Here is a 15,873-nt window from a genome sequence, read left to right on the forward strand (position 1 = left end):
ATAAGTCGCGAGCCGTATCGCCGTTTTTGACGAGTACAATGCACTTAAGTTGTCGGGTAAGTGGGAAACCCGACTGTCTGACCCGTCCGACGTTTGGAAGCGTCCAAAAAACCCATTTGAAATCGGTCACCCATCCAATAGCTGACCGTGCCATGCGTTGCTTTACCTCAGGGATCAGTTACGATCACTGAAGCCAACTCGACTACGGACGCTTCCCAACTATGACCTTTTTTGTCGATAAATACATAGTATCTACATACCGGTACATCACTATTGCATTTTTTTGACATTGGTTGCTAGGCAACGGCTAATAACAATAAACCATGACCGAAGGCGATCAAATCTGTGAACAAATCCGGAAATCCGAAAATTCTATGAAATGAAGCTGTCATTTTAGTATGTGAACAAATCATTTTCTATGAAACGAACGCTTTGCCAACTAGATTGAGTCTAGTGAAAATTGAGACTGCAACTAGATTTTATAAATCGGTGGGCTTTTCTGGCCCACTACCCCGGCAGAGGGGAACGTCCGTCGATTTCGTCTCCAGACCATTCATACTCAATGACCACTGAGCTCTTATTTGCGCTCTTAGCTTAATTTGAGTTAGTTCGGTTAGAAGGTTTATGACCATATTCATTGGCTCAATGTGTCAATGGATTTACACCAAAGAAAATGCATAAGTACCATATTATTCGTAGGTATATCGTTAATCTAAGCATTATCCAGATATTGTGAAACAGGTTTATCCCCACACTCAACCAATGTGGAGACGAGAATCACAATAATTCAAAATAAAACAGGTAAAGTTGGAAAGTATGTCTCTATACCGATCGAACTGCCTACTTGTCTGTCCATGCATGACAATAATGACAATAGTTCCGTTCATGGTGAGTTGCCAAACTTTACCATCACATTGGTGTCATCAATACGCCACAGCCTCTATTTTAGGGTTTTTCAATTTAACGAAAAAAGTTTACGTTTTTCTGTCACCGCATTCATAGAACAACACGGACAGCATACATTATCTGTCAAAAGTTTCATGATAGCTAGAGGCGTCACTTTGTATGCGACAAAACGTAAACTTTTATAGTTTTCGACAAACTATCACACTATTAATAAAAGTTAAAAATACCTAACTCAGCGTTAAGTTCATTTCTTTAGGTTTTATGTAAGTATACCAATATACGGACTACGGACGACAAAGAACAAAGTAGCCCTGCAAGGGATCAGTTTTTACCGTTTGAGCTACGGAACCCTTAAAATGCATACGTTGTGGATGTTAACATCAATAAAGTCCTCTCTAGAAAACATTGTTACACAAAAGCATAAACTATAAACCATAGCATGAAATCTGGAGCATCTAAAATTATCGTGCGTATACGAATGTGGTAATAGGCCTTCTTTGGCAAGGCTTCGATGTAATTAACAAGTGCAAGTACAGTCAGACACGCAGGTACACTAAACCAAAAAAGGGTGACTCGGCTCGTCATTCTGAACAACTTTAAAAATTGCATCCTAAATCCTAATTATAATTATAAAGATTGTGAGTATGTTTGTTACTTCTTCACGTCAAAACGGCTGAACCGATTTTAATGAAACTTGTAATGAAGATAGCTGACACCCTGGATTAACACATATGCTAGGTACTTTTAATCGTGGAATTCTTTTTATGGCGAAACAAAGCTCGCGGAAACAGTTAGTAAAATATGATTTCAGATACAAGATATTCTATTCTCTGTGGGGGTGTAAGTACCTGCACCTGGCTCTCTCGAATGGAACCTTTGTGCATATCCCCAAGGTCTAAACTGCATGCCTTCCTAAACTTGGACTTGTATGATTAGTAGAGTAGTTAAACTGGGATAAAAGCACCACTCGAACAGCCGAAACTTAAAACCCTTGGGAATATAATGAGATCTAGAGATACTATACAATAGATATACTATTCTATTCTCTATGGGGGTGTAAGTACCTGCACCTGGCTCTCTCGAATGGAACCGTTGTGCATATCCCCAAGGTCTAAACTGCCTTCCCAAGCTTGGACCATTTCCCACCACGCTGGTCCACTGCGGCTTGGTGGGTTCACATTATCTAGAAGTGCTAAATCTAGATATGCAAGTTTCCACACGAGGATTTCCTTCACCGTAAGAGTGATTGTATACATTGTACTTAAATTCAAAGAACTCATTGGTACATGTCAGCGCCGGGATTCAAACCCGCATCTCTGGCGTGAAAAACAGACGCTTACCCGACTGAGCCACCGCTCCAATAGATACTAAATATACATTATTTAATGTGTATGTTACCTGCTATCTCTAACCTATCTAAGGTCAAAAGCAAAAGCCATGTCGTTGTCAGGGGTCACCTTTACAAATTGAACTGAAGGGGTCAAAAACCACGTAGAATACACACAATACAATAATGGCCTTTAGATAAATTAGTCATAATGTTCATGTCCGCGGTAGGCCTACTCTGAAATTTAGCAAATACTTCATGAAGGATGTTATTTACATGCTCTAGAAAAGTAAAATTAATTGTAAACCTCTAATTCTACATGGATATTCGTAGAAATCGGTTGCTGTTTCGGCCGCAGTCGTAAAGCCTAGTCGATGCCTTAGCGTGGTGGACTAGGTGTAATGTAAACCCTTCCTTCATTGGAAGGAGACCTGTGCCCCAGCAGTGGGGACATGATTGGTTGTGATGATTCGTAGAAATTCATCTGCCTTAATTAGAGTTTTAATAATAATAATTAATTTCGATGAAGTAATTAATAATATAAGTACCTACCTAAGAAATATAAAACTTCAGATATTTTTAAATTGTTCATTCAATATTTGGAGTATAGATGAAGTAAGAATAATAATTACGTAGTCTCAAATACTATATCCTTCTAACGCTGAGTAGCAGAATAGAATTAAACGATATTGTCGACATTAAAAATCTATGTCTGTCTCTTTCAGTCCATATATAATATATACTTACTTGCAATGCAAGGCAGCAATAGATTTAATGCCGACATTAGCTTAAAGTTCCAGTCCCATACCTACCTACCTTTTAGGAAGTACTTACTTTTGACATTTAGATGTAGATAGATAAGACGAGACGGATTCAAATGATGAAATCTAGGAAGAGAAATAATTCAGTTGTATTTATGCACAAAATGTATAGTTAGAGTTACAGCGGCGTAACCAAAACAACACAGATAACTTTACGATTACTCGCTTTTGTTCAAAGCATTTGCATTTGCAAATTAATACAGTACAATACTCTTTGTTTGCACCAAAATGAAACAACATAAAAAATAAAACTTTAAAATAAAAACAGTACAAAAAGGCGGCCTTATTGCTTATAGCAATCTCTACCAGACAACCTTTGGATGGAAGAGAGTTATAAAAAAAAAACATAAGTTGCAAACGATTTTAAAATCTAACTTCAGTGATTACTAAGGGTTATTATTGAGCTTTAATAGAGACCGATCACCCACCTTTACCCAGCAGGCTGTACTTCATAATACAATGTAAAATACAAATAAATTTACAAAATATCATAACTGGACTGGTTTGTGCAAAATAAACTAAAATATTTAATGAAATTAAGGTTAACCTATGTGTTTATTAATTTGAAAGAACAAAGGACTTAAGCGTGACCCTTGGGGTACTCCCCGTATTATTTGATTAAAAGATAACTTTTAATGATGTCGGTGTACTTTTATTATAATATGCGAAGAAAAATTTAATGAACTTAAAATTATTGCATATTTAACTCTGAATTAAACCAAAAATAATCAGTAAGTATAAATAATCGTAAGCCAATCCTAACTCATTATAATATTATAAATGCGAAAGTAACTGTGTCTGTCTGTCTGTTACTCTTTCACGCAGAAATTACTGAACGGATTTAAATGAAATTTGGAACACATATGGTCTAGCTAGACCCTGAGAAATAACATAGGCTACTTTTTATCCCAGAATTCCTACGGGAAAACTTTTCGAAGCTCGCGGGAACCGCTAGTAAAGAATAAAGACATGCAGAAACCAAAACATTCAAATATTGATTTACCAACACCGCATTTAACGACGAGGTTGTTATTATTCACGATAAACACAATCTGGTCCTATGAATTCTGGGAAAATAGCATTGGTACATTTAAGGTGGGTATCAAAATATTTAAGTTGCATTTCAAACATAATCGTACCTTAATTGCTGTACTTACTTGCTTATACTTAAACTCATGATCTTTTAATAGAGCCACCTAAAACTCATTAATACAATTCTAATAATACCTAAATAACTTATCTTTATTTGTTGACAAGTTAGAGACAGACAACACCTCAAATTAACAATATACGAATAAGATGGTGAGTCACTCACAAAAACAAAGCTAGAAACTGTGCGCATTTTGTTTACTGCCAAACCTATGCCAAACCTGTAGCCATTTTAAGTTAACCCTAATGACAAACATTGTATATACTTAGCATTCCATAAAGTCGCAGATCTTTTACGCGAACGAATTCAAAATAAGAACTCAGTGGTAGAATTGGGTGTCATTTTTCCAGACTTTTCTTTTACACTGACACTCCATCTAGTCCGTATAGACATATCTTTGGACAACATAATAATCAAATAAGCAAAACCGGCTACCAAATAATCAATCTAGAATCGAACCAGACACTTGACCAGCCGACTATAAAGGTGAACTGACAAAAAAGGAAAATAAATTAAATCGATTCTAAATTTATGCTAACAAAACTAGCTGTTGTGATTTAATGACAACAATGCCACGCCTCACTGCATTCACATAATAGTCCAATAGGTAATTAAAAAGAGTAGGTACAAATGTTGAGGTGAAAGAACGAATGAAGAGTGATTTACACTTCAACAAGTACGGTGGCCTGCGCCTAAAAGTATACAGGCGGAGTTTTTAAAATAGCGATCTCAAGCTCACATGCTGCTCAAGCACATCCACATAAACACCACTGCTACACACATCACACACAACACGTCCCCGGATTTATAACAGATGTAGCTGGTTCCTTCATCACCAAGGGAGTATACAACTTTTAGGCGCAGGCCACCGTACATACAGTATTTAGAAAACTCGCTATATAGGTATTAGGATGCCTGAAAACATTGAAGATGTTGAATACTTAATTAAGTTTCAGACGTATTAGATACAAACGATGAAACGAACTATCGCAATAACAACAGATGCAAAAATAAAGGGTCGAACAATAAAGCTATCGATAAACCGATATCGATAAAGCAACATTCGATTGATTTCGAAATTATGTAGGGAATCTGAATTGAACCCAATCCTTCAATAATTATAAATTGTGGTAAAAAAATAGATAGGTACGGTTTATTGAGATAGTAAAAGGTTAAAATAAGAAAATTCTAATATAAAAAAATGGGACCCAGGAAAAACCCTTGCAGGACTCCATCTCTAGAATTGCGTTTAGGGCGATCTTTGGGATTTAGCTTATCAATTAAACTATGAGAACATAAGGATCTTGTATGTAAGTTATTGTCCCGTTAAACTGTTTATAGCAATATACCTAAATAAGAAAAAAATATATAGGCTGCCTATTTCTTAACGAAAACGTCAAATAGGCATAACAACTAACTTATGTACATAGATATGACATCCATCCATGCTTGGATAGTTTTAATTATATGAGAAACTGTTCGTAGGACTATTCTGTAAGTACTTATGTAACACAAACATACCTACCTAATAATAAAATAATCATAACTTGATGGATTCACTTTAATGACGTAGAAAACAAATAGGCAAGCAGCTAGCATGCATTACTGTGTAGTTACTAGACTTTAAGTCGTTACATTATGTTTCTTACATCAGATGATGATACGAGAACTGGTAAAAGGTGTGAACTGTTGATTGCAGTGACTAAGCTACAACAAGAACTCATTACAACAACTTAGGCTAAGATTACATGATCACAAATTGGCATTTATGCTTTAAAAACAATTTTATTAAGATCAATTTTAACATTCAGAAGCAACATTAACATACAAGTCTAATTAGGGTTATCTAATATGTCGTTAAGATAATCTAAAGTCAACATGGGAGACAAAAAGTTTTTAATTACATGCAGTCTACTTTCGAAGACACATTTGAATTTGAAATAAGAACGACCGTGATGAATGCTATTTGAGTCGCAACAAAAAAGACAATCGGCAAAAGTGGTCCTGCAAGATGCATCTGTGTTCTTTTTGTCCAAAGATTTCACAACAAAGACAACCCTGAAGACGAAAGATTATAAAAATAAAAGCCACCACATATAATAATGCACTGTGACTAAGCTGTGGTAGTTGAAGTGACCATTCACTCCCCGCCGTGGTCTGTCGAATAAAACCTCGCAAATACTCCGTTTGGAACTCAGTCGTGGGGCGTACGCAACGCGGTGTTGTCAAAAAAGCGCGCGCACAATTTGACACTTGTTTTTTTAATTTCGGCACTCGTAAGGTGTTCGCCGCATACAGCCAAAATGAAGTACCTGGTAGCTTTTGCAGTTTTCGCCCTGGCTTTTGCCGCTGAAGAGAAGGCTGAGGAGGAAAGGCCGAAGACTTTCAGGCGGCTGATCCCGGCTGATGTGTTGAGAGGTCAGTGCTTTATGTGGAAAATTTAAAAAGTGTGCCCGTGTATTTGTATGAGGAAGCATTTACGGATGTCGTTAGAAAAATGTATGAAGGAAAAACGTTGTGGTTTACCTACGTGGGGTTTTTTGTAGTGTAGTGTGATTGTTCTACGAATAATGATTAATTAGCATGCGATGATGAAAGATCAGTAACCGGTTGGACGAAATAAAGAGTGATAGATAACATAATTGTAGTGCGTGACAGCAAAATGGTATCAATCATTAAAGTTAATTAGGTATGATTAAATTGCGAAAGGATTTAACATGTCAGTGCGTGTGGAATTTCAATTTATACAGGGTGTTGCAAAAGGGGTATTGAAATTCTGATTTCATTTTCGGGCTTAGATATACCATGCTGCACATGTAGGTTTGAGCTTAGTATACCCTTTTTGCAACACCCTGTATATTGTGCTTGCCTATAGATAGAGAGGTTAAAAATACCAAATGAAAATGAAAGGCTACAAAATGCCATTCAAATTGTGATAACATGAAATGATGCAACTTTCACAATTTAAGTAAGTACCCTAAAATAAAATAGGCAACGTTCTTCATAAATATGCTAATTATTTTCACAATTTTCCCGCTATAACACTTATTATTATTACGTCGATTTAAATAAGTTTATTACCTACCAGCAACTTTCGCTACCTTTTATGCAGCATTATAATATCATGATGATTTTCATGATAAATCGTATAGAGATATAGTTAAATAGTAGCTGATATTTCATTTTCATCATACCTAATAAGTATTTACATAAAAAAACTTTCACTATGATTATTATGTCTCAATGATTTTCACTGATTATTGTAAACCAGCTTATTGTGACCACATTCTTTGCAATAAATGATTTTGATTTGATTTTTTTTTTTTTGATAAGTACAGTCAACCAAAGAGATGAGTATCCTCCCTCGGTAGTGCATACACTCCGATCCTTTGCAGGCGAATGATAGATGAATGACGTAAAGAAAAGAAAATCGATATCAAACTTTAATAGTTATCTATTCTATACAGGGTGTTTTTCCATTCGCCATTTTCCAAAATTCGTAGTACAAGAGATGTTAAGATTGCCCTTTTAAATAATTTCATAGTGTATTTTTTATAAAAATACTTACTGTTAAAGAAATAAACTACAGCTAAAATGCATTCCATAAGTAAAAAATTTGCGAAGTAATGATAACTTTTTCATATTTCTTAGATTTATTTTAAAACCTAGTTTTTAAATAAATTCAAATCAAAAGAAACAGTTAGACTGTTGACTTTTATGCCGAGTATGAAAAAATGCCGCATAATTATTACATCTCTTCTTGACAGAACTACAAATAAAAGTCTAAAATCGGATGCGTCAAATTGCGACTTAGCCTAGACCAGACAAGGCCGAAAAAAAATGAAAGTCCATCCAAAAATGGCCCCTAATTACGAAGTGAACAATGACAACAGAACGGGGTAGCCTTATTGCTAAATTTCCTGCTGTAAACTACCGGTGTGTGAAACGTAAAACTGTTTCGACACTCTTAATCCTGTGATTATAGAGGTGATATTCCATTGAATTAGTTGCGTCATAGTAATTTGCAACACTGTTTATTTGTAATGAGTGATGGACGGGTGATAAGATTTGTACATCCACTTTCCATGAAATACTATAAAAGTACTTAGATACTACTTAGTTATGTATTCTATCAAACAATACCTACCTTACATACATAAATTATACCTACGTTTTTTTTTTGAATGATGAGTTATATTACCTCTTTTCGGCATGACGTTGACAAACGGGACACTCTGTATGTATAAAATAATAAGTTCATGGTCCTGAAACATAAATTACCTCAATGTTTAAATATACCATTACCTCTACATTATTTTAATTCTCACAGTTCCTGTGGGTTAACTGGTAGAAAATGCTTATAGCATTATGTCCACCCTTTGTACACTTATGTGTACAGGTATTTGTGCAATAAAGTGTTAAATAAATAACGGATAACGAAGACATCAAATCAAAACTAAGTACCTATACCAGTTTGATATTAGTGTGTTATTGTGGAAAAATTCTGGCCCACTGACTTTGTAGGTTAGAAGTTAGAACCACTTATTGAAATGAATAATTTATACGTTCAGATTCGTAATACAACCTAATGGTATGGAAACTAGATCCATTCGCTAAGGTTACGTAACTGTTACGGGTTACCTGATCAGTTACTAACAATGCGATAATTAACAGGGGTAAACGGGATAATCGATACTAACAGCCGGTTTCACAAAAGAGAACGAACTAATTTAAGCAGATCTAGAGTCTGACTAACCAAAGCGTGACCTGAGAAAGAGCGGCAAATAAAAAAAACATAAGGAAAGTTACTTCCTATACTTCATCATCACGAAATAAAAAGTTAAGTGAACTATAACTAAGAGCATTGCATTATTTAACATTACCAATATGATTGATTCAATTGTGATTAAAAAGAGCAGACAGGAAAATATGGCACTTCCTGATGACCTTATAAGTAAATGCAAACTGAAAGTGTCAGTAAAGTGACTTATATCGGAATGTAAACAAGTAAAGCTAAATGTTACGAAGTGAACGGAATTATTATGTTTCTGAGCGGGCCTTGGAACATTCTAGAATGAAGAGAAGGAGCCACTTCAATAAATATACCTAAGTTCTTAGCGAGATACCTCCTTACGTACGAAAGTTGCTGGCTGCATAGACATTAAAATAAGTCGTAAAAAAACAAAGCACCTCTTTGGCGCGCATAATTATTTAAAGTAGCTTTGACAGTTCACTCAATGTTTTCTAAATTTGAATAATAATATGATATTTAGCAGTGCGTTTTGAATTATTTTTAATTCTAGTGACATTTTAATGTAACAATTCTCTTTTTATTTTTCATTATTTTAGCTTTATATCTAACCTGCCTGACCTTGAGCTAAGCCACTAAACTAGAGCTAAGCTTTAAATGGCACTCATAAATTAAAGCTTCCATTAAATTGTTTATCTAAATGTCAAGCACGAATGAATTAATGGAACAAGCCATTTGCGATGTAAGTTATTACTGTTATGTTAATTAGAAATATACCTACTTATTCAATTTAATTTTAATCTAATACCTAAGTGCCTAGGTAAACAAAATCATTAAGTCAGGAAAAACCATATGACCTAAACTATGTAGATAGCTTGGTACCTACCTACCTAATGAACATAAAACAATATGCAAACTCTAATGTATCGTATTAGTATCACAGAATTAATAACAACGAAATCATGAAACTATTATCGAATTAATCGAAAGTGTCAGACAACCGAGCGAAAAGATCGGCCATCTTTAAAAAAGTAAAACCTCTTTTCACGCTCCGCTGGCACTGGCTGAAAGTGAAACCTATCTGGGAAACGGCGAACGCGGAAGGCCTAAAACGGAGAGAAAGTTAAATCCAGGCTGTCTAGATTATGCATGAGCTGAATGTAGGACAAAAACGTAGGCTGATAACATACATAATCCGAAGAGGGATCGGTTTTGCAACACGACTCTTGCTTGCGTAATCGGTTAATTGTACTGTGTGACAAAAGAAAAAATGTTAAGTGGCTGTAACGTCATGGATATGGGTGCAATGTCTGTGTTGTATGTTGTTTGACTAACATGTCATACAATAAGCATATATATAATTAGGTAATAGGTGCTACAAAGGATTATACTTTCACGATGTAGGTAAAAAAAACTAGGTTTTTATAACTTTTATATCGAGATTACCTTAAAAAGTTGAAAGAACACGGATGAAGAAGGTCGAGGACAGAGTGTTGTGGTGCTCCTTGGGAGAGGTTTTTGTGCAGCAGTGATGAGGATATAATATCCTCATCACCCATATGGGTACTTATATCTCTGGTAATTACACTAGAATAGTATACCTCTGCTTGAACATTTATTGTCTGTGTGAAAAGTTGTTTTCTGGCAAAGTGAGTTAAATTGGCGGTCTAAATTTTGCGAAACATGATACACACCTACAGACTTCCTTTTGCATCTGCTAACTAGATCATGGTCGTCATTTCATCTTGTGACTCAGGGGGTCACTCTACAGTGTGTCGTTTTTAGGACCCGACAAACTTTAAGGGTGGATTCTACGAGTTATTTCATCGAGAAAAAACCCCATTATGTGGGGTCAAATCTCAATATTCTAGAAATTGCGGCGATTTTAAAGTTGCTTTGAACTTTTATTTATGCAACTTTTAAGCAGTTGTGGATATTTTTATTGGATAGAGATGACTTTTTGCGGATAAAAGCATTTTATTTCATGTCTAATTACTCGTAGAATCCACCCTTAAAGTGGGTCCGAAAAACAACACCTGTATAAATCGACCAACGAACGAATGTAAATTGTCATACAATCGGCACGCTTAATAGAATGAGACAGAGCCGTGGTTAGCGTAGCAGCGTAGTTAGTACCAATTTCTCCATAGTCGGTTATCTAACCGACAGGGATTGATTTGTAAATTAAACGTCATCTCCATGTAAAATTCATGACAGATGTGTCTAAACTAGTCTAAAGTCAACCACTACACCCTGGTTATGCTCTAACCGACTATGGAGAAATTGGCACTTAGCGTGGTGCAGCGCTCCGAAGTGATAGATCTCGAACGTTCATGGATTTATATAGAGTGACCCCCCGAACCTAAGCAGTAGCTATATTACAAAATGGCCGCTCTCAATATGTCACAAACACAGATTAATAACTGGCAGGCTGTGGCTTAAGAAATGTGGATTACATGAAAGATGATTACAATCGCTGTAAGAGTTTTACAAACGATTTGTATCATAAGTAAATTGCAAAATGTGTAATTGAGTTGTACAGTTAACAAAAGAGATAAGTGTCCACCTCGACCGGTTGACGTCATTGGTCCTACCTTTCGACCGCTATGCGCAGCAAGGACCAATAGCCAACGTTTTGGTCTAGTTTACGTAATGAATTAGTACCTAATAATATAAATATTATGTCATGTTTTAGGATATAAATTGAATACCTATTTGAAATTCATAACTATGCGTGTAATAAAGAGTGTGAGAACTATGTAAAAATGCAATTTATTATAAAGTAAACGACACAAAACTTTTTATGTTTTACCTAAGTATTGTCGGAAATGACTGTTATTTAAAACTGTTTCAAGCACAACGAAATTTCCGACAGTATGTCAACCGTAGTGAATGTAGGTAGTAGGTACCTAGTAATGTTTTCCATCTAGATGATAATATTAAGCCAATGTCAGCTACCTACTTACTTATTTTAGCTAACATAGCATAACATAGTAACTAACTCGAACATAATAATATATTGTAATATTTCCTCTAATTTAAATAAATAAGTGTTCATAACTAACTCGATCAATTCCCCTGTACCATGTTTCTAAGTACCTGTTATTAAATTTTTGTTTTCCGAGACCAAGTTTATCCTCCGTGCCATGGGAGACTTTCTGACACGAACTTCTACAGTGCTGTTGAGTATGAAGTTTTACTAGCGCTATCTATAATCGGTTTTTGTCTATGGTTGTTGTCTATGGTTGAAAATCTCCCATTAGACCTAAATGGCGTTTATAGGTAGCTTTTAGCAAAAAAAAGTGTTTACTCTCGTGTGAACGCATTATGAGCGCCATTTATGATTTAGTTTCTTTTTTTAAATAATCAACTTAACTGTCAGAAAGTCTTCATTGCCAAAAAAAACCCTCCGTATTCCGAGCTTCAACCTCCTTCCTCCCATTCATAGTATTCTGAGTCCCAACCTCCTTTGCCCAGTCTTCTCTCCATCATCACAGACAAAATAAACCGTCCGTATTCGGAGCATCAACTAACCTAACCTCTTTTCTCCAGACTTCCCCGGCATGTGCTTCGCGTCCACTCGCTGCGCGACCGTTGAACCTGGCAACGCCTGGGACCTGTCGCCCTTCTGCGGGCGCAGCACCTGCGTGGTCAGCGAGGACGAGCCCCCGCGGCTGCTGGAGCTGGTGGAGGACTGCGGCCCGCTGCCGCTGGCCAACGACAAGTGCAAGCTCGACACGGGTGAGATATTTTCTATTAAAGCTGCGTATAGACCGGGCCAACGAACGCCCAACGTACACCAACGGTTATCCCAACGATGGATATTTATCATACATAATACAGGGCAGATTGCAGCAACGATGGTCAACAAAACCCGTTCGTTGGCGTTGGTTGGGCCGGTCTGTACGCAGCTTAAGATTAAGAGAAAGATCCAAAGAAGAATTTAGCTACCAGTGGGACACAATCACAGGTGTCTATTATACTATACATCGCTCTTACTGTGAAGGAAAACTGGTGGAGGACTGCGGCCCGCTGCCGCTGGCCAACGACAAGTGCAAGCTGGACACGGGTGAGGAGAAAGATATGGTTATGTAGGTGTGTTGAGTTGGGTAGAGGTAGGTGGAAGATCCAGAGGCCTAGCGGTGAGACACAGCAGTGTATAAAGCTTGACACAGGTGAGATATTTTCTATTACGATGAACTGCCAGTTTCTATATTTATCTCTATCTATCCATAACCGGTAGTTACTTTCTGAGTTACTTTCATACGATTTTGACATAATCAAAAGTAACTATCTGTCAAAATCGTATGAAAGTAACTACCAGTTATAGATAGATAGAGTTATAGAAACTGGCAGTAAGTATACCATCGCTCTTGCGGTGAAGGAAAACATCGTGAGGAAACCTCCCATTTAGATTCTAGGTAACCCTAAGTGCATTGCACTCATTCAAAACCGGCGATACGGCTCGCGACCTATCAGTAAGCTAAGTGTGAGTTACCTATACAGAAGTGAACGTGAAAAAGCAACTTTATATAGGAATCAAACAGCGCCACCTGGTGTTCACTAGCTGAACCTTTAGTTCGAAGTGTAAGTCCAGGTGAGTGAGTGAGGCGTTGCGTGGGAGCTGTCTCCCTTCTGCGGGCGCAGCACCTGCGTGGTCAGCGAGGACGAGCCCCCGCGGCTGCTGGAGCTGGTGGAGGACTGCGGCCCGCTGCCGCTGGCCAACGACAAGTGCAAGCTTGACACGGGTGAGGAGAAAAAAGATATTATGATGTAGGTCAGATTTCAATGCCCCTTACTGTACGTAGAAGATCCAGTAAGAGGCCTAGCGGTGAGACACAGCAGTGTATAAAGCTAGACACAGGTGAGATATTTTCCATTAAGATTAAGATCCAAAGAAGAATTAGCTACCAGTGGCACACAATCACATATTAAAAAAATATATATATTATGTCTGTTATACTACACATCGCTCTTACTGTGAAGGAAAACATCGTGAGGAAACCTGCACATGCAGATTCTAGAAGGGCTAGTACGGGGCGCATTCTATTATAGTATACATCGCTCTTACGGTGAAGGAAAACATCGTGAGGAAACCTCCACCAGCAGATTCTATGCACCCTAAGTACATTGCGTACTCATTCGAAAACGACGATACGGCTCGCGTCCTATCAGAAACCTAAGTGTGAGTTAAAATACCAATACAGAACGAACAATTTAGTTCGAAGTGTAAGTTCAGGTGAGTGAGTGAGGCGTTGCGTGGGACCTGTCCCCCTTCTGCGGGCGCAGCACCTGCGTGGTCAGCGAGGACGAGCCCCCGCGGCTGCTGGAGCTGGTGGAGGACTGCGGCCCGCTGCCGCTGGCCAACGACAAGTGCAAGCTTGACACGGGTGAGGAAAAAATAGATTATTATGTAGGTATGTTGAGTTTAGGAGCAAGAGGCCTAGCAGTGAGACACAGCAGTGTATAAAGCTTGACACAGGTGAGAAGAAAAATAGTTTACTTTTAACTTTTATGGGGGAGTAAGCTTAAAGTAAAGTAAAAACTTTACTTCCATTGTGGCTTAAATTAAAAAAAATATGTTTAGAACAAATGATAGAGATTAGTGGACAATTTAGGAAGACCATTTCCTGGCAGTGCCGCAGGAATAAAAACTGTTTTAGCTAAATAAAGGGATACATATTTGGAAGGTGGGTTTTTTGGGTAGCGATGGGATGTCGCAAGAGTAGCTTAAAATATGGTTGGATACAAAAATCATACCAAATTGGGTTTTCAGACTTTTTGCTGAGGAGAGCAGACGGTGCTGCTGTTTATTTTCTCTTTTCTTTATGAGCGCAATCTAGTGCACTACCCTACTTAAAAATAATAGTCACTACAGTTAAAAGAGCATAGACAATAACTTACTTTTTTCGTCCACAGACAAGACCAACAAGACGGCTCCCTTCCCCGGCTGTTGCCCCGTGTTCACTTGCACCGACGGAGCCAAGCTGGAGTACCCAGAACTCCCCACCCCACCCCCAGAGGGAGAGGAGAAGAAGCCAGAAGAAGAAAAACCTAAAGCCTAAGCCAGGCCGTTTAGAAAAAAATAAAATTCCGCCCATAGATTCCCGCCACTTTGGTTTTTACAAATGTCAATTTTACGCGCCTTTTGAAAATATCAAATGAAGTAAATTATTTGTTGAACTTCTTCGTGAATGTAAATTCGATTTCAGCTTTAAATAATTACAATGAAGTCGATGAGTCGAGTTTCTAATGAAAAACAACAATGGCGCAGTTCAAATTCAAAAACAACTTCCCATTTCCTGTTCTTTATTCAAATTTTAATATAATACGAGATATCTATGTCAGTTGTCCGCTTTGTGTATTGTTTGAAAAAAGAATGGAGGGAGTACGTTCAAACAAATTGTGAAAAAATCTAGGATATTACGAAAATGATTGTGATCGCGAGTTTTTTTTAGAAGATCAGTTTTTTTACTTGAATACCAGCCTATTATTAATATTTGTGATACATAAATAAGAAAATAAAAAGATATTCAATAAAAAATACAAAAAATTCTAAGACGATGTTATTATTTTTCCCTAACTTTTAAGTAGACAGAATGTAGGTACGTACCTAAAGGTGTGCCCCTTAAAAATACGAGATTTCAGTAAAATTCCTATCCTACATAACTAGTTTTTTGTAACAAAAAGTTAATCACACATAGGTACAAATACAAAATACAAAATATATTATTTTTAGTAAGTTCCGGGTTCGATTCCCGACGGCGAATATGTTAAGACTCAGATCTTGTACGTGCCCAAAAGATGGAACATTTTGACTAACGTTACAGCAGCGATAATTGGGTACAGAAATGCTATTTTCTACCAAGTCCGTGGTGATGCTTGGGGGAGGCCTATGTCCAGCAGTGGACGATTACAG

At 37.2% G+C, this 15,873-nt stretch overlaps 1 protein-coding gene across 2 annotated transcripts; it reads left to right on the forward strand.

Moving 5' to 3' along the window:
• The first annotated feature begins 6,315 nt into the window (after positions 1-6,315).
• Positions 6,316-15,513, forward strand: LOC105381502. 2 transcript variants are annotated; one of them, XM_048632065.1, is made up of 4 exons: positions 6,316-6,622; positions 12,507-12,604; positions 13,612-13,702; positions 14,874-15,513. In XM_048632065.1, exons 1-4 carry the CDS (start codon positions 6,508-6,510, stop codon positions 15,017-15,019), a joined length of 450 nt encoding a protein of 149 aa, XP_048488022.1. In that variant the 5' UTR covers positions 6,316-6,507; the 3' UTR covers positions 15,020-15,513. The 2 variants fall into 2 exon arrangements, with proteins under 2 accessions (XP_048488022.1, XP_048488021.1); XM_048632064.1 differs by lacking the exon at positions 13,612-13,702 and having other exon boundaries at positions 6,322-6,622; positions 12,507-12,695.
• The last annotated feature ends 360 nt before the right edge of the window (positions 15,514-15,873 follow it).

The sequence above is a fragment of the Plutella xylostella genome, chromosome 30 (genome assembly GCF_932276165.1).
Source record: "Plutella xylostella chromosome 30, ilPluXylo3.1, whole genome shotgun sequence".
In the NCBI taxonomy this organism is placed as follows: domain Eukaryota; kingdom Metazoa; phylum Arthropoda; class Insecta; order Lepidoptera; family Plutellidae; genus Plutella; species Plutella xylostella.

Excerpts from the sequence above, each read along its gene's own strand:
- LOC105381502 (XM_048632065.1), top strand. The coding sequence starts at position 6,508 with ATGAAGTACCTGGTAGCTTTTGCAGTTTTCGCCCTGGCTTTTGCCGCT. Across the intron at positions 12,605-13,611 it reads GCGGGCGCAGCACCTGCGTG|GTCAGCGAGGACGAGCCCCC; the intron begins GTCAGCGAGGAC and ends AGCACCTGCGTG. Across the intron at positions 13,703-14,873 it reads CAAGTGCAAGCTTGACACGG|ACAAGACCAACAAGACGGCT; the intron begins GTGAGGAGAAAA and ends TTTCGTCCACAG.